The following is a 23,066-nucleotide window of genomic DNA, read 5'->3' on the forward strand; positions in this document are numbered from 1 at the left end:
TGTGGCCTTATTTAAAGTAATATTCCCATTTGGAGTCTGCTCATTTTCCCGTGTCTACATGGGTTTCCTTCGGGTGTTCTGGTTTCCCCCCACAGTCCGAAACTGCTAGTTAGGTGCATTGGCTATGCTAAATTCTCCCCCAGTGTACCAGAACAGGCACTGGAGTGTGGCGACTAGGGGATTTTCACAGTAATTTCATTGCAGTGTTAATGTAAACCTACTTGTGACAATAAATAAACTTAAAATTTAACCCAAGGTTTAATAGTAATAAAAACAAAGTGCTGGGAAATCTGGCAGCATCTTTAAAGAGAAACCACGTTTCAAGTTCAATCTGACGACTCTTCACAACAAGAGTCATGTTGGACTCAGCGGTTACCCTGTTTCTCTCTCCACTTACTGCCAGACTTTCTGTTGTTTCTAGAACTCTCTTTTTTTATTTTGGATTCTCAGCATCTGGGATATCTTGCTTTTATTTTGTGTACCTCTTATTATTTTGAATATCTCAGCGTGGATTCCTCTAAATTGCTCCTTTCTAGCTGCAATGCTTGAGTTTCAGATTTTTTTCCCCCTGTGAGTTCATCTCCTTTATATTTGGTATCTATCTTGTTGCTCCTCTGCAGGCTTTTCAGTCCTTGTATTATATCTGTGAAGTAACGTCAGTCTGAAGAAAACTACTTCAACTATAAAGAAACAAAGAGGTGCATTTATGTTACACTTCTCATGACCTTGGAACATCCTAACATGCTTCAGAGCCAATCATTGAATGGTTGCGGCACAGAAGGCCCATTAAGTCCACACTCGTTCTCCACAAGAGCAATTTAGTTAGTCTCATTCCCTACCCTCTCGTCATAACTGCAAATTTTTTACCTTCTCCAAGAACAAATGAAAGAATACTTTCAGAGTCTCTGGAATATCTTTTGCAGGCTTCCTGGCCTTCAGGTCTCGTCCCAGGCAGCCATCGTAACCAAGTAACTATTTATTTATCTATCTATTTATTTGTTAATTAGTGTCACAAGTAGGCTTATATTAACACTGCAATGAAGTTGCTGTGAAAATCCCCTAGTCGCCACATTCTGGCACCTGTTCGGGTACATGGCCAATGCACATCTTTTGGACTGTGTGAGAAAGCCAGAACACCTGGAGGAAACCCCTGCAGACACGGGGAGAATGCACAGACAGTGGCCCAAGCTGAGAATCAATCCCTGGCGCTATGGGGTAGCAGTGCTAACCTCTGTGCCACCATGCTGCCCTTCAGCAATATCAGAGATCTCGTCCCAGACTATTACTATTGCATTGTCGTCTTCTGCAAATACCCATTGCAGAGTGCCACATTGCTTCAGCCATTTTTAAATAATGCTTAATTCATTAAAATGACTTTAAATTAAATTTCATTTCTGCTCATTTAAAGTTGAGATGTCCCCCTTTTATATTGAAATATTTGATTATATATGTATCTATTACTGCCGGTGCACCATGTAGTTGAACAGGATTACAACTTGTCCTTTTTAATTTCAGGAGCGTAATATTCACAACAAAATCTTTGGTGGCTTTCTGATGAGGAAAGCCTTTGAACTGGCATGGGCAAATGCATGTGTCTATGGGTAAGAACCTTTTATATTGTGTAATTTGAATTGAGAGTCTGAAAATGCAAACTCTCTGTTTCCACTGCTGTACTGAGTATTGCACTCATTGTCAGGTCCCCTTCCCTTCATTGATGTTATTGTTTTAAAAAACATATTCCACTTTCTGTTTTACTGACGTGAACTTGTTTCTCCAAAATCTTACCTCTGGGCATGAGTGAGTCAGTCAAAGGGGCTACAGTGATACAACTGCTTCCGAGCTGCAAGATCTCCCTGTTTTCCCTCCACTCATTTAATTATCAGTAGACTTTCAAAAAGTCTTTATGGACAAAAAATGCTTACAGTGCTGAGTGGAGATTTGTCCACTGGTGCCAGGATAACATTCTTCACATCTGGTGTTTCAAGTTGCTGGTTCACTAGTGTCACAAATGTGTTTCCCTCCAAATAATTAGTTCAGAGTGTTTGAGATTGGAATAGCTCTTCATGGCTACAGATAGAATATGGCAATATAGAAAATAGAATAGGGAAGTTAATGAAGACAGCAAAGTGAGTTAATATGTCTTAAGTTGAATTTTTAAATACCTTCTTGCTGTGTTTTATACCTAGAACTTTCACAAATTGCTTTCAGGGGTTCCAGACCGTACCCGATTGCTGTAGATGACATCATGTTTCAGAAACCCGTTGAGATTGGTTCCCTGCTGTACCTTTCATCACAGGTACTGTATGGGTTTACAACATGAAGTGTCAGTATTAGTTTGAATGACTCACTAATTCTCTCCATCTCTCCATCTGCAACAGAAACTCCACCATACAATGATCACTCTCTCCAAGAGGATCCTTCACCACAAGGTCCCTAATTCTACCCGCCTCATTACATAGCACCAGATCCAAGATAGCTCGCTCCCTCGTCGGCTCCAACACACACTGTTCAAGGAAATTATCCCGGCAGCATTCCAAGAACTCCTCCTCGAGCCCACCTCGTCCAACATGGGTCGACCAATCAATATGCAGATTGAAATCCCCCATAACTACTGCCGTCCCATTCCTGCACGCCGCACTTATTTGCGCGTTAACAGCCCGCCCCACCTCCAGATCATTATTCGGGGGCCTATAGACGACACCCACCAGCGTCTTCCTCCCTTTGCTGTTCCTAATCTCCACCCACAACGATTCCACTTTCTGCTCTTTGGCTCCGATATCATCCCTTGCTACCACCTTGATACTATCCTTAATCAGCAGAGCTACGCCACCCCCTCTTTCCTCCTGCCTATCCTTCCTAAACACTTGATAGCCCTGTACATTCATCTCCCAGTCCCTGTCACCTTGCAGCCACGTCTCTGTAATGGCCACCAGATCGTATCCATTTGTGTCGATCTGCGTCACCAGCTCATCCACTGACAATCTCTGACAATCATTCCAATATTTTAAACACACTTCATCTGAATAAAGCTTTTGAAATTTGCTTTTCTTCAAATAATTCAGAAATAATTAAATGCATTAAATGTAGTTTTAAGATAGCTATGGAGAATGAAAGGTCTATCCCGCAAGTTAATATTCTAAATTGGGATAAGGCCAATTTTGATGGTATCAGGCAGGAACTTTCAAAAGTTAATTGGGGGAGTCTGTGGGAAGGCAAAGGGACATCTGGTAAGCGGCATGCTTTCAAAAGTGTGTTAATCAGGGTTCAGGGTAAACACATTCCTCTTAGAATGAAGGGCAAGGCTGGCAGAAGTCAGGAACCCTGGATGAATCATAGAACCCTACAGTGCAGAAAGAGGCCCTTCAGCCCATCGAGTCTGCACTGACCACAATCCCACCCAGGCCCTATCCCCATATCCCTACATATTTTACCCGCTAAACCCTCTAATCTACGCATCTCAGGACACTAAGGGGCAATTTTAGCATGGCCAATCAACCTAACCCGCACATCTTTGGACTGTGGGAGGAAACCGGAGCACCCAAAGGAAACCCATGCAGACACGGGGAGAATGTGCAAACTCCACACAGACAGTGACCCGAGCCAGGAATCGAACCCAGGTTCCTTGAGCTGTGAAGCAGCAGTGCTAATCACTGTGCTACCGTGCTGCCCCGATGACTCAGGGTATTGAGGCCCTGGTCAAGAAGAAGAAAGAGGCACATGACTTGCCTAGGCAGCTGGGATCAAGTGAATCTCTTCAAGAGTATAGGGGTGTAGGAGTAGAATTGAGGGAGAAATCAGGAGGGCAAAAAGGGGACATGAAATTGTTTTGGCAGATAAGGCGAAGGAGAATCCAAAGAGCTTCTACAAATATGTAAAAGGCAAAAGAGTAACAAGGGAGATAATAGGGCCTCTTAAGGATCCACAAGAAATGGGTGAGATCCTAAATGACTATTTCTCATCAGTATTTACTGTTAAGAAAAGCATGAATGTTAGGGAACTTGGGGAAATAAATAGTGATTCTTGAGGAGTGTATGTATTACAGAGAAGTAGTTGCTGGAGGTCTTAAAAGGTATCAAGGTAGATAAATCTGGGGGACCTGATGAGGTATATCCCAGGATGTTGTGGGAGGCTAGGGAGGAAATTGTGGGTCCTCTGGCCAAGATATTTGAGTAAGAAGTCTCACAACATCAGGAGATAATTGAATCATCGATAGTCGCAGGTGAGGTGCCTGAAGATTGGAGAGTGGCAAATGTTATGCCTTTGTTTAAGAAGGACTGCAGGGAAAAGCCTGGGAACTACAGGCCAGTGAGCCTCACGTCTGTGGTGGGTAAATTGTTGGAAGGTATTTTGAGAGACAGGATCTATAGGTATTTAGAGATGCAAGGACTGATTAGGGACAGTCAGCATGGCTTTGTAAGTGAAAAATCATGTCTCACAAATTTGAGTTTTTTGAAGGGGTAACCAAGAAGCTAGATGAGGGCAGTGCAGTTGATGTTGTCTACATGGACTTTAGTAAGGCCTTTGACAAGGTACCGCATGGTAGGTTGTCGCACAAAGTTAAATTTCACAGGATCCAGGCTGAGGTGTCTAAATGGATACAAAATTGGCTTCTTGACAGAAGCCAGAGGGTGCTTGTGGAGAGTTGCTTTTCAAACTGGAGACCTGTGATCAGCAGTGTGCCTCAGGGATCAGTGCTGCGCCCACTGTTGTTTGTCATTTATATTAATGATTTGGATGAGAATATAGGGGGCATGGTTAGTAAGGTTGCAGATGACATCAAGATTGGTGGCATAAAGGACGGTGAATAGAGTTATCTCCAATTGCAACGGGATCTTGATCAATTGGGCCAGTGGGCGTTTAATGGCAGATGGCGTTTAATTTAGACAAATGCGAGGTGATGCATTTTGGTAGATTGAACCAGGGCAGGACTTACTCAAGTTAATGATAGGGCATTGGGGAGAGTTACAGAACAAAGAGATCTAGGAGTACATGTTCATTGCTCCTTGAAAGTGGAGTCACAGGGGGACAGAGTGGTGAAGAAGGCATTTGGCATGCTTGATTTCATCGGTCAGAATATTGAATACAGGAGTTGGGACGACTTGTTAGAGTTATACAAGACATTGGTAAGGCCACGTTTAGAATACTGTGTGCAATTCTGGTCACCTTATTATAGAAAGAATATAGAAAGAGTGTAGAAAAGATTTACTAGGATGCTGCCGGTATTTAATGGATTGAATTATAAGGAGAGGCTGGATAGACTGGGACTTTTTTCTCTGGAGCGTAGCAGGCTGAGGGGTGACCTTATAGAGGTATATAAACACCAAAATTGGTGGAAAGGCAAATTGTGCGGAGGGTGGTGAGAGTCTACAGAAGGATCTAGATAGGCTGGGCGAATGGGCCAGGAAATGGCAAATGGAATTTAATGTTGGCAAGTGCGAGGTGGTCCACTTTGGTAGGAATAATGGTAGGAAGGATTATTACTTACGTGGCGAAAAACTGCAGCAGGCGACGGTGCAGAGGGACCTCGGGGTCCTTGTGCATGAGTCGCAAAAACCCAGCTTGCAGGTGCAGCAGGTGGTCAGGAAGGCGAATGGGATGCTGGCCTTCATCGCAAGGGGGATTGAATATAAAAGTAGGGAGGTCTTGCTGCGGCTGTATAGGGCATTGGTGAGGCCACAGCTGGAGTACTGTGTGCAGTTTTGGGCGCCGTGCTTACGCAAGGATATTTTGGCCTTGGAGGGAGTGCAGAGGAGGTTTACTAGGCTGATGCCAGAGTTGAGGGGGTTGAGCTATGAGGAGAGGCTGAATAAATTAGGCTTGTACTCGTTAGAGTTTAGAAGAATGAGGGGAGATCTCATTGAGACGTATAAGATGATGAATGGGATCGTTGGATAGAGGTGGAGAGACTCTTCCCGCTCAGAAAGGATAGTAGGACTAGGGGGCACAGCCTCAAGATAAAGGGGGAGCGGTTTAGAACGGAGTTGAGGAGGAACTTCTTCACTCAAAGGGTGGTGAATCTCTGGAATTCTCTGCCCGTTGAAGTGGTGGAGGCTGCCTCGCTAAATATTTTTAAGAAGCGGGTTGATGGGTTTTTGATAAGAGAGGGGATTAAGGGTTATGGGGAGAGGGCGGGAATGCGGAACTGAGCCAAGACAGATCAGCCATGATCTTATTGAATGGCGGGGCAGGCTCGAAGGGCTAGATGGCCTACTCCTGCTCCTATTTCTTATGTTCTTATGTTCTTATGTTCTTATAATGAGGGGTATAGAGAAGATAAATAGTCAATATCTTTTCCCAAAGGTAGGGGAATCTAAAACTAGAGGGCATAGGTTTAAGGTGAGAGGGGAAGAGATACAAAAGTGTCCAGAGGGCCAATTTTTTCACACAGAGGAGGTGAGTGTCTGGAACAAGCTGCTAGAGGTAGCAGTAGAGATGGGTACAATTGTATCTTTTAAAAAGCATTTAGATAGTTACGTGGGTATGATGCGTATTTACGGATATGGGCCAAATGCGGACAATTGGGATTAGCTTAGAGGTTTTAAAAAAAGGGCGGCATGGACAGGTTGGGCCGAAGGACCTGTTTACATGCTGTAAACTTTAGGACTCTATGGCTATATTGGAGGGCCCTGCCAGAGCGTTCCAGGCCCCTGAACCACATTTTGAGGAGCCCTATGCACCGCTCCATGTTTGACCGGGTGACAATGTGGAACACTATAATAAGGCCTCCACCTCAATCTCAGGCCTCCGCACAGATGTCATCAGCCAAGTCCGAAGCAGGTACTCCATGGCCCCATGAGCCATCCCTGCATCCTGGACCTCTCCTCAAAGATCTCCGGGAGCTCCTCAATATAAAACTGTCACGCACACTGCCGGGAGGGGTGTCAGGCACAGGCGTGCATGATGTTCAGCTGATGGTCCCACACCAATTGCACATTGACGGAATGGAAGCCGTTTCTGTTCATGAATCTTTCAGGATCTTTCTCCGGAGCGTTGAAGGTGACATGGGTGCACTATAGCCCCTGCACATTTGGCATCCCCGTGATGGTTGTGAATTCTGCAGCCCAGGCTTCCTGCTGAGCCTGACCCAGGTCAAATTTAATGTACTGGTCAGTCCAGACATACACAGCATCCGTGACCTTCACACACTTGTTGACGGATGGATTGGGAAATGCCACATGGAAAATGCAAGAGTTACTTTCAGTTTGGCTGGTTAGAAGCTTTTGGACTCCAGACTGAAAACAGTGCTTGTGTCTCTTTCCCTGGTATTGGAAATTCTGCTGGCTAGTTTGAAGCTGTTTGGATTGCAGACCGGGAGAATCTTTCTTATCTCTCTGGAGTAAAAATTTTTGCTGTTGGTGATTTGCTAGCTGGAAGCTAAAGTCGAGCAGTGGCTCTATCTCTATTTCGAGGTGTGCTGGGAGTTCCAGGATAGGGAATGTCAGAGTTTCAATTCTCCATCCAAAGGGCTGACTCTCAGCAGTGTTGCAAAGCTGCAAGATGCAGCATCACATGAGCATACTTTCTGAGATAAGGCTAGAATGAGGCGGCAAGTCTGTAAGAATGTTTGTGTTAGGATAGCATTCTTAGCTGTTAAGGTTTATAGAATATCGTGTTTTTTTTAAATCTTGTTTATAATTGGTAAAAATTATTGCTAAGTACCTTACATGTTAACTGCATTCTTAAATAAACTTTGTTTGAGAAAAGCTCCCTAGTGGGTCACTTGAGTCGTTTCACCAGAGTGAAACACTTTATGCTTACCTGCACCAACTTCAAAGTGCAAAACCTATGGTCTAGTCTGACTTCATAAAATACCTTGGAGTTTCTGACCTGGATTATCTCAGGATTATCACAAGCTGAATGGCCTACACTGTTTCTATTTCTTATTATCAATCCTCTCTGCTGTTTGCTGTCACTTTGAGGCATCCTTCATCAAGGGACTCAGAGTGCCGTTACCACATCGGGGTCTTTATTATCCCTGTGTTCTTTTAATTTTTGATTTGATTTATTATTGTCACATGTATTGGTATACAGTGAAAAGTATTGTTTCTTGCACGCTATACAGACAAAGCATACCATCCATAGAGAACAAATGAGAGAGTGTAGAATGTAGTGCTACAGTCATAGCTAGGGTGTAGGGAAAGATCAACTTAATGGCAAGTAGGTCCATTCAAAAGTCTGATGGCATCAGGGAAGCTCTTTTTGAGTCGGTTGGTACGTGACCTCAGACAAATGTGGTGTCTCCCAGTTTGAGAAATTGAGTAAAGTTTTTTTTTTGGGGGGTGGGGGTGGAGGATGGAGGATGGAGGGATCCAGTTAATGGTGTGAATATCCTAGGTGCCGATCCACAGATTCCAGTGTAGTTTTGGCTTTGAGTTTATGTATGGTAGTTGTGGCTAATGAAAGTTGAGAGTTGTATGCTGTTGGGAGTGGGAGAGTAGGTAGGGATGATAGACAGCACTCATCAGCACCACATCAGTGGTCACTCATTGCAATTGTAGGTCAGGACGCAAAGATCAAGTGAGTAGTCTTTCTGCCTGGTCACATGGAATGTGCCGAGCGGCTCTGTGTCATGTACAAGTTTTATGTCATACACAGAGGGAGATCCAGTCTGACAGCCATTCTCCTGCAGAGTGTTGTGGCTGAGGTTACTCCTGTTTATGCTGTTGAAGTTGCCAGAATAGATGGTTGGGTGTGCTGCAGGCTGTATTATGATGTTGGGCCACAACACATTGATGGTTTGTACATATTTGTGATGGTCAGCTTGTCCTATTTTGGAGATGGAGTCGGGGGTCATCTGCAGCTTTCCTTGATGTAAATTGCCAGGATGAGGATGTGCTGGCGTTGGACTGGGGTAAACACAGTAGAAAGTCTGACAACACCAGGTTTTAGTCCAACTGATTTATTTGATAGTAAACTCACAAGCTTTCGAGGGGACTCCCTCTTCGTCAGGTGGACTAAAACCTGGTGGTGTCAGACTTTTTACTGTAAATTGCCAGGCCATGTTTCAATTCTCTCACCTGAAATGCCACTGTTTGTGCCAGACTGCACCACACCCTACAAACTGACAACAGCCCCACCTCTCGGTGACGCACCTCCTTGTTCACTGCAAATGTCTCCAACCACAACCTGGGAACTGACCCCAGTGGCGAAGGCCCAGGCTTCCAACTTCCCTGCAAAATCTGGATGACCTCTCGCTCGAGGACAGCCCAGAGAAAATGTGGCCACTTACCCCATTAGTGGAACATTTGGAATAGCTCAAATTGTACCTGGCCGTCCAAGTCACACCATCACCTATGTACTGAACCCCTGCTCTGAGGGATCCATTTTTGGTGGCATCACAACCATTCACACTGCATCAGCTGAAGCTGCTGAATGGATCGTTAATCTTGACATCAAACTAAAGGTCCTTCCCCAGTGAACAAACAATGGTCTTCAACTGCAGTTCATGATTGTCTCTTCCTGAGTGTAAGGCATTATTGGGACCAGTTAATCACCTTTGAAAGAAGCTGTGAAACAGATTAAACCATAAACTGTAACTTGGGTAAATCTGTGCAATGTTCAAACTGTTAGGAGTTTTAACAGAAAGAGAGGATAGTGGTTTGCACGCAGAGATTTAAAGTAACACACAACAGGTTTTATTGAAAGTAAAACAGCGGCACGGTGGCACAGCAGTTAGCACTGCTGCTTCACAGCGTCAGGTACCTGCATTCGATTCCTGGCTTGGGTCACTATCTGTGTGGAGTTTGCACGTTCCCCCTGTGTCTGTGTGGGTTTCCTCCAGTTCCTCCCACACTCCAGATATGTGGGTTAGGTTGATGGCTATGCTAAATTGCCCTTTAGTGACAGGGGTATAGGCAAGGTAAACATGCGGGGTTACAGGGTTAGGGCCTGAGTGGAATTGTGGTCGGTGCAGATTCAGTGGACCAAATGGTCTCCTTCTGCATTGTTGGGATTCTACGTAGCATCTTTCACACAGTCAGTCCTGAGCTTATGCTCCAGAATACCTGTGAATAATAAGAGAGCTACTGTTTGTTCAGACATTTTGTTATTGAAAATTCTGAAGGAATGAAAGAAGTTGGAGGACTAATCTTAACAAATGTATTCTGCCTATTGCTCAGGTTAATCAGAATGGACAGGTTGGCATCACTTCACTCTCTCTGTAGGTAATGATGACTGGCAGCAAGGTTCTCCAGTGGTACAATGCATTCATAATCATATCCAAGCATCCGTTTCATAATCGGGTAACTTGCACGTCCTGCTTAGTTTTCAATTTTCTTATTATAGGCTGTCTCCTTGTGATTAGCAAGAACATTGAGAAGTTATTTATTAAGGACATTGAAGCCTATTAAGATGAATCAGCTGTTTTGTATTTCATTAATAATGTCATTTCCTCTGTCCATAGGTATGTTACACTGAGGGCAATCGTATCCAGGTCAGAGTGCACAGTGAGGTGGTAGACCCAGCCACAAACCAGCATAATACCACCAATGTTTTTCATTTCACCTTTGGCTCTGAGAAAGAGGTGAAGCAGGTTATCCCAAAGACCTATGGAGGTAATGATATATTTCTGATTTTAGCCAGGCTTCTGATCAAGGCAGAGCTTCAGTTGTCTCTTGACAATAGTTACAATTTAGAACCATAGAACACTATAGCGCAGAAACAGGCCTTTTGGCCCTTCTTGGCTGTGCCAAACCATTTTTCTACCTCGTCCCACTGACCTGCACCTGGACCATATCCCTTCACACCCCTCTCATCCCTGTACCTGTCCAAGTTTTTCTTAAATGTTAAAAGTGAGCCTGCATTCACCACTTCATCTGGCAGCTCGTTCCACATTCCCATCACCCTGTCTGAAGAAGCCCCCGCTAATATTCCCTTTAAACTTTTCCTCCTTCACCCTTAACTCATGTCCTCTAGTTCTTTCTCTTAGCCTCAGTGGAAAAAGCCTGCTTGCATTCACTGTATCTATACCCATCATAATTTTATACACCTCTATCAAATCTCCCCTCATTCTTCTACGCTCCAGGAAATAAAGTCCTAACCTATTCAACCTTTCTCTATAACTCAGTTTCTCAAGTCCCGGCAACATCCTTGTAAACCTTCTCTGCACTCTTTCAACCTTATTAATATCCTTCCTGTAATTAGATGATCAAAACTGCACTCTACGCTCTAAATTCAGCCTCACCAATGTCTTCTACAACCTCACCATAACATTCCAACTCTTATACCTAATACTTTGATTTATAAAGGCCAATGTACCAAAAGCACTCTTTATGACCCTATCTACCTGTGATGCCACTTTTAGGGAATTATGTATCTGTATTTTCAGATCCCTCTGTTCTACTGCACTCTTCAGTGTCCTACCATTTACCTTGTATGTTCTACCTTGGTTTGTCCTTCCAAAGTGCAATACCTCACACTTGTCTGCATTAAACTCCATCTGTCATTTTTCAGCCCATTTTTCTAGCTGGTCCAAATCCCTCTGCAAGCTTTCAAAACCTTCCTCACTGTCCACTACACCTCCAATCTTTGTATCATCAGCAAATTTGCTGATCCAATTTACCACATTATCATCCAGATCATTGATATAAATGACAAACAACAATGGACCCAGCACTGATCCCTGTGGCATACCACTAGTCACAGGCCTCCAATCAGAGAAACAATCCTCCACTACCACTCTCTGGCTTAATGGAAGAAGCCAATGTCTAATCCAATTTACTACCTCTCCATGTATACCTAGCGACTGAACCTTTCTAACTACTCTCCCATGTGGGACCTTGTCAAAGGCCTTACTGATGTCCATGTAGACAACATCCACTGCCTTCCTTTCGTTCATTTTCCTGGTAACCTCCTCGAAAAACTCTAATAGATTGGTTAAACGTGACCTACCATGCACAAAGCCATGTTGACTCTCCCTAATAAGACCCTGTCCATCCAAATATTTGTAGATCCTATCTCTTAGTACTCCTTCCAAAAATTTACCTACTACTTATGTCAAATTTACTGGCCTATAATTTCCCAGATTACTTTTTGAGCCTTTTTTAAACAGCGCAACAACGTGAGCTATCCTCCAATCATCCGGCACCTCACCCACGGATACTGACATTTTAAATATATCTGCCAGAGCCCCTGCAATTTCTACCCTAGTCTCCTTCAAGGTCTGAGGGAATACCTTGTCCGGTGCTGAAGATTTATCTACTCTGATTTGCCTCAAAACAGCAAGCACCTCCTCCCCTTTAATTTGTACAGGTTCCATGACCTCTCTACTTGTCTGCTTATTTCCATAGACTCCATGCCAATTTTCTTAGTAAATACGGATGCAAAAAACCCATTTAATATCTCCCCCCATTTCTTTTGGTTCTATACATAGCTGACCACTCTGATCTTCAAGAGGACCAATTTTATCCCTTGCTATCCTTTTGCTCTTAATATACCTGTAGAAGCTCTTAGGATCATCCTTCACCTTGACTGCCAAAGCAACCTCATGTCTTCTTTTAGCCCTCCTGATTTCTTTCTTAAGTAGTTTCTTGCACTTTTTATACTCCTCAAGCATCTTATTTGCTCCCTGTTGCCTATACATGTCATATCTTCTTCATCAGAGTTCCAATATCCCTTGAGAACCAAGGTTCCTTATTCTTATTCACTTTGTCTTTAATCCTGACAGGAACATACAAACTCTGCATTCTCTTCAGTGATAAGATTCTGGATGTAACTTTCCTGTTAATTATGTTGATTACGTAGCTTTTTGGTCTTAATGCTCACTATTTGACAAGCAAATTCCAGTAATGCAATATGCCCTCTGTAAATGGAGGGGATTGTACTTCAGGGTATAATCCATGTCGCACATACATCAATGTGCAATTTAGTTGTGAGAGACTATGCAGGAAATATTAAACATGAAAATATTTGCAGTTGGTGTTCTGAAGTAGGTCAGGCGTGTTTCATTAATGGATGAGTTATCGCAACAAGAAATGATCGTCATTTCATTGTCATTATAATTAAAGTACTTTCCTGCTCTCTAGTTGGTGTTGAAACTGGCAAGACAATATTTATTCCCCATCCTTAAGAACTTTGTGTTTGCTGACCACTTTAGAGTCAACATGTAGAGTGAGTCGGGAGCATGCTGCGTATTCCTCTGATTTGACTGAATATATCTTGAATGCTTGTATTTGTCCAGTTCCCAAATCTCTGACACTGCTGACACCAGTTTTCTCCCACAGTCTGAAAGATTTGCTGGTTAGATGCATTGACCATGCTAAATTGTCCCTCAGTGTGCCCAAACAGGAGTGTGGCGACTAGGGGATTTACACAGTAACTTCATTGTGGTGTTAATGTAAGCCTACTTATGACACCAATAAACTTTACTTTTACTTCACAACTTTAGACAGTAAAGGGCGACTTTCTGAGAAGCTCAGGTATAGGCCAAGGTACAGCATGTCCTTGAAGCTTGTGTATGAAACCTACTCTTTGACTAATCCCATTGCACACCCAATACCCGAGTGCCTCTATACCTAACATATGCACGCTCACATACCCAGCACACACCTGGCATGGGTGCATGCGCACATTCACACTCTTTGCGCATGCGCGCTCTTTGCGTGCCAGAGTGTGCACGAGCGTGCTCTTTACGCTGTGCGTGCGCACCGCAGTGCGCAGCTGTTTGAGGTGCGCGCCCTCCCCGCAAACACCCCCCCCCCCCCCCCCCCCCAGCATGCAAACCTGTGACATGTGTGCACCTCTGGCCCAGAACCTGCACATGGTTGTGCCCACCACACAGCGCACAGATACAAACTTCAGGAATTCCACCATAAGGTCCTGTTGGAAGCTGATGAACACAAGACAGAAGCATCCTCACTGACAGCGGAAGAGTTATCTCTGGCTTGTTCTCATGTACATCAGATTGTCTAGTCTAGGACAGCATTGAGTATCAATCCCATCAACTGCACTCAATTGGACTGGCTGAGCAGAGGAGGAAATGAGAGGGAGTTCATTCACAAATAATCAAAGGACTGATATTAGAATCGTGACATCCTGCAATCGACAAAACAGTTCCTCTGGCTGCTGCTTTCTTTCCTGTTTTACAAAGATATGTTGCTGAATTGGAGATGTTGAGCATATGTTATTAAAAAGATGTTTGATGATCTGGTTTCTACTTACAGAATCTATGCTTTACTTGGATGGGAAACGACACTTTAATGCCTCCAAATGTGAAGTCTGACAAGCTGACCTCCCAGCCGATTAAACAAAAAATATCCTTCTGCAATGTCAGATAATTGTTAATGATATTTGTTCTTGCAGATTTGGCAATTTTAAAAAGTGATTTTTTTAATTGCAATATTACTTTACTAACTTTAATAACATATGAGTATTGCTGGAAAACAGACGCATCAAAGCTTTTCATTTTGCACTCTAACAGTCACAGAGGTTTACACCATGGAAACAGGCCCTTTGGCCCAACTTGTCCGTGCTTATAGTAAGCTAGTCCCAATTGCCCATATTTGGCCCATATCCCTCCATACCAGTCTTACCCATGTAACTGTCTAAATGCTTTTTAAAAGATAACTTTGTACCCACCTTATCACAACATTTACAAAAACACTGAATGTGAAAGAATAAAGACAAAGAACAAAGAACAACACAGCACGGGAAACAGGCCCTTTGGCCCAACGAGCCCACGCCGCCATTTTAACATTGAGTCCCCTCTCCACCCATGACCCTATCTGTCCTTATGGCATTCCACATTGAGGGAAGACTAATTTAGGGACAGTTTGTTACACCAATAAGCCTAACAGCACATCTTGGGTGTGTGGGAGGAAACCGGAGCACCCGGAGAAAACTCACGCAAGCACAGGGAGAACGCGCAAACTCCCTCAGACACTGGCCCAGATCCATGTATCTGCACAGCAAACAGTGCTAGTCACTGAGCTGTCGTGTTGCCCAGCATCTGGTCCAGTTTAAGCACACACTAACGACGTGAAGTACTAGGCTATTCTCAAAAAGGAACAATAATTTACTTCCCTACCTGTCTTTCGTGTCAATAGCAAATTTAGCAACCATACATTCAGTTGCTTCATCCAAATCATTGATGTAATTTGAAATTGGTTCAGGTCCCAGCACTGTCACAGTCCATTTGTCATATCTTGCCAATCCAAACTTGACCCACTTATGCCTAATGGACTGTGATTGATAGAGGCATTACAATGACTTGATGAATGCAAGACAAAGCTTTTTTCCAGCGATGCTCATGTACTGTACTTCCAAACAACTAACTTTAATAGTACTACAATGATTAAAAAGTTGTTTCTGTTAATTGCATGCAATATAGGAGAAACATGTATTTAACTACATTGCGAATGCCATGACAAAACCTCAAGGGTGGAACTGACTGTTGGTGATCACAACACCTGATAATCTAATTCTGACATTTGTCCGAAAATCCTCTTTTGTTTTAATACAGACATCAGTGCAGCATATAGGGGACCACAGGTAACACATTAGGTGTCCATCCACCATTATCAGCTACAGTGTTGCTTTAGTCCTTTCAGACCCTTAGCTGTGTTTTTATATCCAGGCTTCAATGTGTTACTTGTGGTTTTCAGTATTCGGTGTCAGGGAAGCCTTGCTATGTGGGGAAAATGTCACGGTATTGTTTATTTTATATATTTCCTTTGAAAATGAAACACTGCATTAAAACTGTATTTGTTACAAGTAAACAGAAAGTGCTGAAAAATCTCAGCAGCATCTGTGGAGAGAAACAGAGTGAAAGTTGTCTGACTCCTCTTCAGGGCTTTGATACAAGTAGGTTTCTGTTTAGTCAAAGCAAATTCATGCATAGGAACTGAACCATGGTGGGGTTTATTTTTTACTCGTCTATATCTATATCCAAATATATTTGCACTAATTTTTAGTTAACTACGCGTTGATGTCTTGGGGGAAGAAAAGTCTGCAGTGTGTATGTCAGTTTATATTTATAGGGTGTCACAGGAACCTGTTTAAAATGAATTAGCTCTGGTGTTAAAGTATTGCTGAACAAAAGAGTTAGGATTATATGTCTTAATGGTTTGAACAACTGCCTATGGTACCCACAATGATTTTAACCTTCTCTGTGTAAAATGCAGAATATTGTGTTGTAGATCAAAAGACAAAATGCTGGAAAATCTCAGCAGGTCTGGCAGCATCTGCAATCTTGGGTTCATGTCACACAATTTTGTAACCCCCATGACTTGACTCAGCTTGCAACATCCCACTTACTGTCCTGTCTGGAGACAATACACGTCTCTTTAACCTACGCTTAATGATATCTCCAATCACATTGTCTGCACCTTTAAGACTCGATTAGCAGTAAAGACTTGCATTCTAATCAGTATTCTGTAAACAGAGGGTTTGCCTTTATACGCTCTGTTTGTGATCAGAACTCCCCACTCGCCTGATCAAGGGGCAAAGCCCCAAAAGCTAGTGGTGTTTGCTACCAAATAAATCTGTTGGACTTTAACCTGGTGTTGTAAGACTTCTTACTGTGTTTACCCCAGTCCAACGCCAGCATCTCCACATCATGAGCTTCTGCAAGGACAGAAAAGAGCTAACGTTTCGAGTCTAGATGACCCTGTCAAAGCCATTGTGTGGTAAATATTCAGCTAAAGGGAATCACTGTAAACTTTGAGTTTAATTTAATTTAGGCTGGATTAGATGAATTTGGAGGAAGGGTAAGCCATTTAGTCCTTGGAGTCTTTCCAACCTTTTCTCACAAGATAACCTCCCCCATCCATGTATCAGTTGAGTGAACCTTCTCCGAACTGCTTCCAACATAGGGGCGGCACAGTAGCACAACATTTAGCACTGCTGCCTCACAGTGCCAGGGATCCAAGTTTGATTCATGGCTAGGGTCACTATCTGTGTGGAGTTTGCACGTTCTCCCTGTGTTTGCATGGGTTTCCTCTAGGTACTCCGATTTCCTCCCATATTCTGAAAAACGTGCTGGTTAGGTGCATTGACCCAAACTGTGGCGACTCGGGGAATTTCACAGTAACTTCATTGCAGTGTTAATGTAAGCCATACTTGTGACTAATAAATAAACTTTCCTTTATCAACATCCCTCCTTAAATAAGGAGACCAAAACTGTACTCCAAATGTGGTCTTACCCATGCCCTGTACAATTGTAGCAAAAACCTCCCTATTTTTATATTCCATTCTCTTTGCAATAAACAATAACATTTCATTTGCTTTCCTAATCACGTGCTGTACCTGTGTACTATTTTTCCTGATTCATGCATGAGGGCATTCAGATCGCTTTGTACCTCATGATTCCGTAATCTCTCTCCATTTAAACAAAATACTGCTTTTCTATTCTTCCTGCAAAGTGTACAAGTTCACTTTTTCTTGCATTATACCCCATCTTTCAATTTTTCTTTCTACTCAACTTAACACTTTGCACACTCTTTATATCGTCTTCACAGTTTATTTCTCTACCTATCTTTTTGTTATTAACAAACTTAACGACCATACATAAGGTTGTTTCATTGATATAAATTGTAAATGGTTGAGGCCCCAGAATTGATCCCTGTGGTACTCCAACCTGAAAATAACCCATTTATCTCTGTTCTCTATTTCCTGTTAGCTAACCAATTGTCTATCTATGCCAATATATTATAAAGAACAAAGAACAGTACAGCACAGGAACAGGCCCTTCGGCTCTCCAAGCTTGTGCCATTCATGATGCCTGCCTAAACTAAAACCATATGCTCTTACAGAGTCCATATCCTTCCACTCCCATCATATTTATGTATTCATTTGGATGCCCCTTAAAATGCCGTTATTGTACCTGCTCCCACCACCTCCCTGGTCAGCGCGTTCTAGACATTCATCACCCTCTGTAAAAAAAAACTTCCCTCATACATCTCTAAACTCCTACCCATGCACCTTAAACCTATGTCCCCTAGCACTTGACTTTTCTACCCTAGAAAACAGCATCTGACTATTCACTGTGTCCATGCCACGTATAATCTTGTAAACCTCTATATCAGGTTGCCCCTCAGCCGCCATCATTGCCGCCTACACCATGAGCTCTTAATTTCCATAGTAATCTATGGTGTTAAATGTCTTTTGGAAATTTTTGTATAGCACATCCACAGGTTCCTTTTTATCAATGTTGCTTGTTACTTCCTCAACAAATTCCAATAAATTAGTCAAATATGGCTTCTGTTTCACAAAAACCATGTAGATTCTGCCTGATTGGACTGAGATTTTCTAAATGTTGTGTTATAACCCCCTTAATAATGGACAAACCTATGATGGGTGTTAACTACTCAGTAGTTTTCTGCTTTCTGTCTCCCTCCTTTCTTGAGTAGCAGGATCAGATTTATCATTTTCCAACCTGATGGGACCTATCCCTAATGATTATAATTGTTTTAAATTCTTTCCTTTTAGCTCCTGATTTGTCTTATTTCTAGGATGTTATTTGTACCCTGTATATTCTTTAATGTTTTTTCTGTGCTGTCCAATCTTCTGACCTGCCAATCATCTTTGCAGAATTGTATTTTTTTTAACTTTTAGTTAGAACAAGAAGAATAAAGAAAGTTACAGCAAGGAACAGGCTCTTTGGTCAACCATGCTGCCCAACTGAACTAAATACCCTTACCCTTCCCGATGTTACATCTGTTCCTATTTTTTTCTCACTAGAATGTATCTTTTCTAGGTGTTACGAAATATCCCCTTAAATTTCTCTGCATCTCTACTGAGCTTTCCCATAACCTAATTACTCAGTTCGCTTTAGCCAATCCTGTCTTCGTGCCCTCATAATTGGCCTCGGTTAAGTTTAAAACTAGTCTTCGATCCATTTTTCTCTCCTTCAAACTGAATGTGAAATTCAATCATGTTATGATCACTGCTACTTCGCGATGCTTTCACAATTAGGTCATTCGTTGATCATGTTCCTTTGTACATTACTGGCCTACACTCTGGTGCTCGAACGTGCTGCTGTAAGAAACCAGGAAACAATTCATCATCCAGACTACCTTTGCCAATCTGATTCATGCAATCTATATGGAGATTAAAATTATCCATGATAATCACCCTATTTTTCTCATAAGCCTCCATTTCTTCCTGTATACCTTGCCTTGTGGTCACTGCTAGAGGGACTGTGCACCACAGGTAACTTATCTTTATTTCTCATCTCTACTCAAACTGATGTGATTTAGTTTAAAGCTCTCTCTCCTGCCCTGCACACTAGTCCACACACCTCTGTGCCATTAAAACATTTTTGCTCTTCAGTCAAAACTTACCAATTTCCTTACAGAATCATCACCGTCCTTTTTTTTAGTTGCTTTTGTGCAGCTCCTGAATGAATTAGAAAAGTTTTCAGACTTTGTTAGATTTTTACAAATTATTTTACTGTGCAGCCCTGAATTCACATTTATGTGAAAAATAAAGATGGACTGTCTTTTCATCTCTGGAATTTGGGTTTGAATCTACTAAAATTGGTAGAATAAAACACTGCTGTCAAATAGCTTTGGACACTTAAAACTTAATGGTTGCAAAACATCCCATAAAACACTAAATTGGAATTCTGAATTGAGACATCTGGAGACGCTATTATAATAGAAAATGCTCTTCAAGGTCAGGACAGAATAGACGTTGGAGGGAATGATAACATTTACACAGCCTGTATAAGTACCAGATCTTGGAACCCCTTTACAGGCTTGCATTCTCTTTTTTCTTACCCTGCTGAACAGACAAGAAAATGTATTTTTATTTCGTATTTTCATAATTCTGTGTCACCATCATATTAAGAGATGAAAACATAATCTTAAATTATGCACATTTTATCCAAAGCATGAATTAGTTTACTTTAGTTAAGATGGAAAGAATATAATAATTTCTGTATGTCAGAGAAGGGCTGATTTATCTTTTGTATATGAAAGTTGCATGAATAAAGGCATTTTTCAAGCGTGGGAAAAATGATGTATATAAAATCTGTTCTTTTTATGGGTCAGTTGTTGTATTGAACTGTTTAAAACTTTTTCTTGTAATTCTTGAGTTTGCTTTTTTACTAAGACTATAAAGTTATTTGATAATCGATGTCAAATAACTATTATAATCTCATGTAATCCTTGTTCACCATGTCACACAGAACAAACTTCCAAACAGCAGCAATGATTGATCTACATTGGTTATTCTTATTCCAACTATCAATTTGAGCACTTGTTATGATTTAGAACCACTCGGGCTGAGCTGATTTCAACATGCCAAATGCAAAATCGGTCTCCCAGTTAAAGGATCATGTTTTTGGAGAGCTCAAAGTTGCACAATCTAAGGATTTTTTTCAAATTCCATATTCCTGCCAACCAAAAATTTGGTCAGTAGTTTGGTCAGATTCCAAATCTTTGATTTTGACAGCTGGCTCACGATCCACCAGCAACTTCATAAGGCCTGAAATCTAAAAATAACAGGAAATGTGGCGGGCACCACAACAGCTCAGTGACTATCACTGCTAGCTGTGCAGATACATGGATTTGGGCCTGTGTCTGTGGGAGTTTGCGCATTCTACCTGTGTTTGCGTGGGTTTCCTCCGAGCGCTCCGGTTTCCTCCCGCACCCCAAAGATGTGCTCTTAGGCTGATTGGTGTACTAAATTGACACTATTCTCCCCTGAATCTGGCTACATTAGGGGTTCCACTCACATACACACAGGGCACAGTAGGTGTATGAAGATGCGGCGGCGCGGGCTCGTTGGACCGAAGGGCCTGTTTCCCGTGCTGAGTTGTTCTTTGTAATAATACGATATAAGCTTCTGAACCATTCAACAAGGTACCAGGTTCATTAGATAATTTGACTCATTTCTTGCCTACTGTAATAGTCTTAATTCTTTAGTTATGTTGATTTGTATGGACTGACGTATTTGGGTTGGGTAAGTCAGGGAGTTAGAGAACCTACTGAGCATTCAATGAGCAACTTGTATTTATAACGTCTTCTTAGGCAGTCACTTGGAATTGAAGATGACTTGCATAAACTCTGGGTTCACCAGCTCTTTCAACCCTTTGAACCAATGTGTAACCTGTAGACTTTACCTCATGCAAGGCAGCGGGAACTTGATGGGTTGGACAGATGAGGTATAGCACGCTCCCTCTAGCTAAGTTGAGTTAACAAAGTGTCTCTGTATTTGGTGCAATGCCAAAAAATCTCCGTTTTGTTCAGTCATAAGTGAATCCTAAGGGTGGGTAGGGACGATTGACCTTTAGATCATTCCTAAACCACGTCCACTGTCTGAACGGTTGCTTAAAGCAAGCAGCATGGTCATCAATGTGATTACAATTGATGGTTGGAGATTACAGAGGTAGAGAAGGGCCAGACCGTGAAGGGATTTGAAGATAAATATGTCAGCAAACAGTGATGTGTGAATAGGATAGGTGCAAACTAGAACTCTAGCAGCAGATTTTTGAATGCTTCAAGTTTACAGAGGGTAGAATGTGGGAGGCTGGCCAGGAACAATCACGTCTGGAGATGATAAAAGCATGAATGTGGGTTTCAGCAGCAGATGAGCTGAGATGGAGACGGAGTCAAGCAATGTTGGAGATTGAAGTAGGTAGTAGAGACAGTGCACATGCAAGGTTCAAAGCTCATACTGAGATTGTAAATATTCTAGTTCAACCACTCAGTTGCCAGGAAGTGGTCTGAAGTAGCTACAAGGCAATACCTAACCATTGATTTAGGAACACTAACACAATGCTAACTTTAGAATTAATGATCTTGGACTATGAGAACATAAGCCAGCCTGGGCTGTTGCCATAGAAGACAGCTCTGCATAATTAACAAATATTTCTCATTTAAAACATGTATTTTGAATTTACAAGATGTGTGTGTATGGTTACATTTTGTGAAACTTCAGTAAATGACAAAATACAGAGAGAGGGAAGGAACAGTAGGTTCACTGGAAGCTGTAATGCTATCAGCAGTGGTCAGGAGCAAGATGGCTATCAATGCTAGCCTTATGAATAGGGTCATAGAACTCCAAGAGATAATGCAGCTGGTGAGCAGACATGAAGAATTTCTCAGGGTCAGATGAGAATCACATGGGTTCAATTCAGTGGAAATCATTCTTCCATTTCACTGTCCAGGGTCCCATATTGCTGGGTGATGACCGTTATTTGATTTATTATTGCCACGTATTAATACAGTGAAAAGTATTGTTTCTTGCGCATTATACAGACAAAGCATACTGTTCATGGACAAGGAAATGAGAGAGTGCAGAATATAGTGTTACAGTCATAGCTAGGGTGTAGAGAAAGATCACCTTAATGCGAGGTAAGTCCAGTCAAATGTCTGACAGCAGCAGGGGAGATGCTGTTCTTGAGTCAATTGGTATGTGACCGCAGACTTTTGTATCTTTTTTGCCGAAGGAAGGTAGAAGAGAGAATGGCCGGGGTGCGTGGAATCCTTCATTGTACTGGTAGCTTTGCCGAGTAGCGGGAAGTGTAGACTGACTCAATGTATGGGAGGCTGGTTTGTCTGATGGATTGGGTTATGTTCACAACATTTTGTAGTTTCTTGCAGTCTTGGGCTGAACACGAGCCATGCCAAGCTGTGATACAACCAGAAAGGATATTTCAATGGTGCATCTGTAAAAGTTGGTGAGAGTTGTAGCTGACATACCAAATTTCCTTAGTCTTCTGAGAAAATAGAGGCATTGATGAGCTTTCTCAACTATAGTGTAGACATGGGGGAATCAGGACAGGTTGTTGGTGAGCTGGACGCTTAAAAGCTTGAAGCTCTCGACCCTTTCTACTTCGTCCCCATTGATATAAATAGCGGCATGTTTTCCACCACGCTTCCTGACGTCAATGATAATTTCCTTCATTTTGTTGATATTGAAGGAAAGATTATTGTTGCTGCACCAGTTCATCACATCCTCTATCTCATTCCTGTACTCTGTCTCAGCATTGTTTAAGATCCAACCCACTACAGTGGTGTTGTCAGCAAACTTGAAAATCAAATTGGAGGGGAATTTGGCCACATAGTTGTAGGTGTATAAGGAGTCCAAAGTTTAATAACAAATGAAATCCCATTAATCATGAT

General features: G+C 42.2%; 1 protein-coding gene across 2 annotated transcripts in view; it reads left to right on the plus strand.

Moving 5' to 3' along the window:
* The window catches only part of LOC145353397 (acyl-coenzyme A thioesterase 9, mitochondrial-like), a 78,784-nt gene extending 58,331 nt beyond the window's left edge, over positions 1-20,453 (plus strand). Inside the window, exons 13-17 of one of the 2 annotated variants that reach the window (XM_080204132.1) lie at positions 924-968; positions 1,516-1,601; positions 2,209-2,296; positions 10,403-10,553; positions 14,160-20,453. In XM_080204132.1, the coding sequence (XP_080060258.1) occupies positions 924-968; positions 1,516-1,601; positions 2,209-2,296; positions 10,403-10,553; positions 14,160-14,218 (429 nt within the window). In that variant the 3' untranslated portion in view covers positions 14,219-20,453. The remainder of the gene's footprint in view (positions 1-923; positions 969-1,515; positions 1,602-2,208; positions 2,297-10,402; positions 10,554-14,159) is intronic. The other variant, XM_080204134.1, reaches the window with a different exon arrangement.
* The last annotated feature ends 2,613 nt before the right edge of the window (positions 20,454-23,066 follow it).

The sequence above is a fragment of the Carcharhinus amblyrhynchos genome, chromosome 15, assembly GCF_965287045.1.
Source record: "Carcharhinus amblyrhynchos chromosome 15, sCarAmb.v2.hapA, whole genome shotgun sequence".
Taxonomy (NCBI): domain Eukaryota; kingdom Metazoa; phylum Chordata; class Chondrichthyes; order Carcharhiniformes; family Carcharhinidae; genus Carcharhinus; species Carcharhinus amblyrhynchos.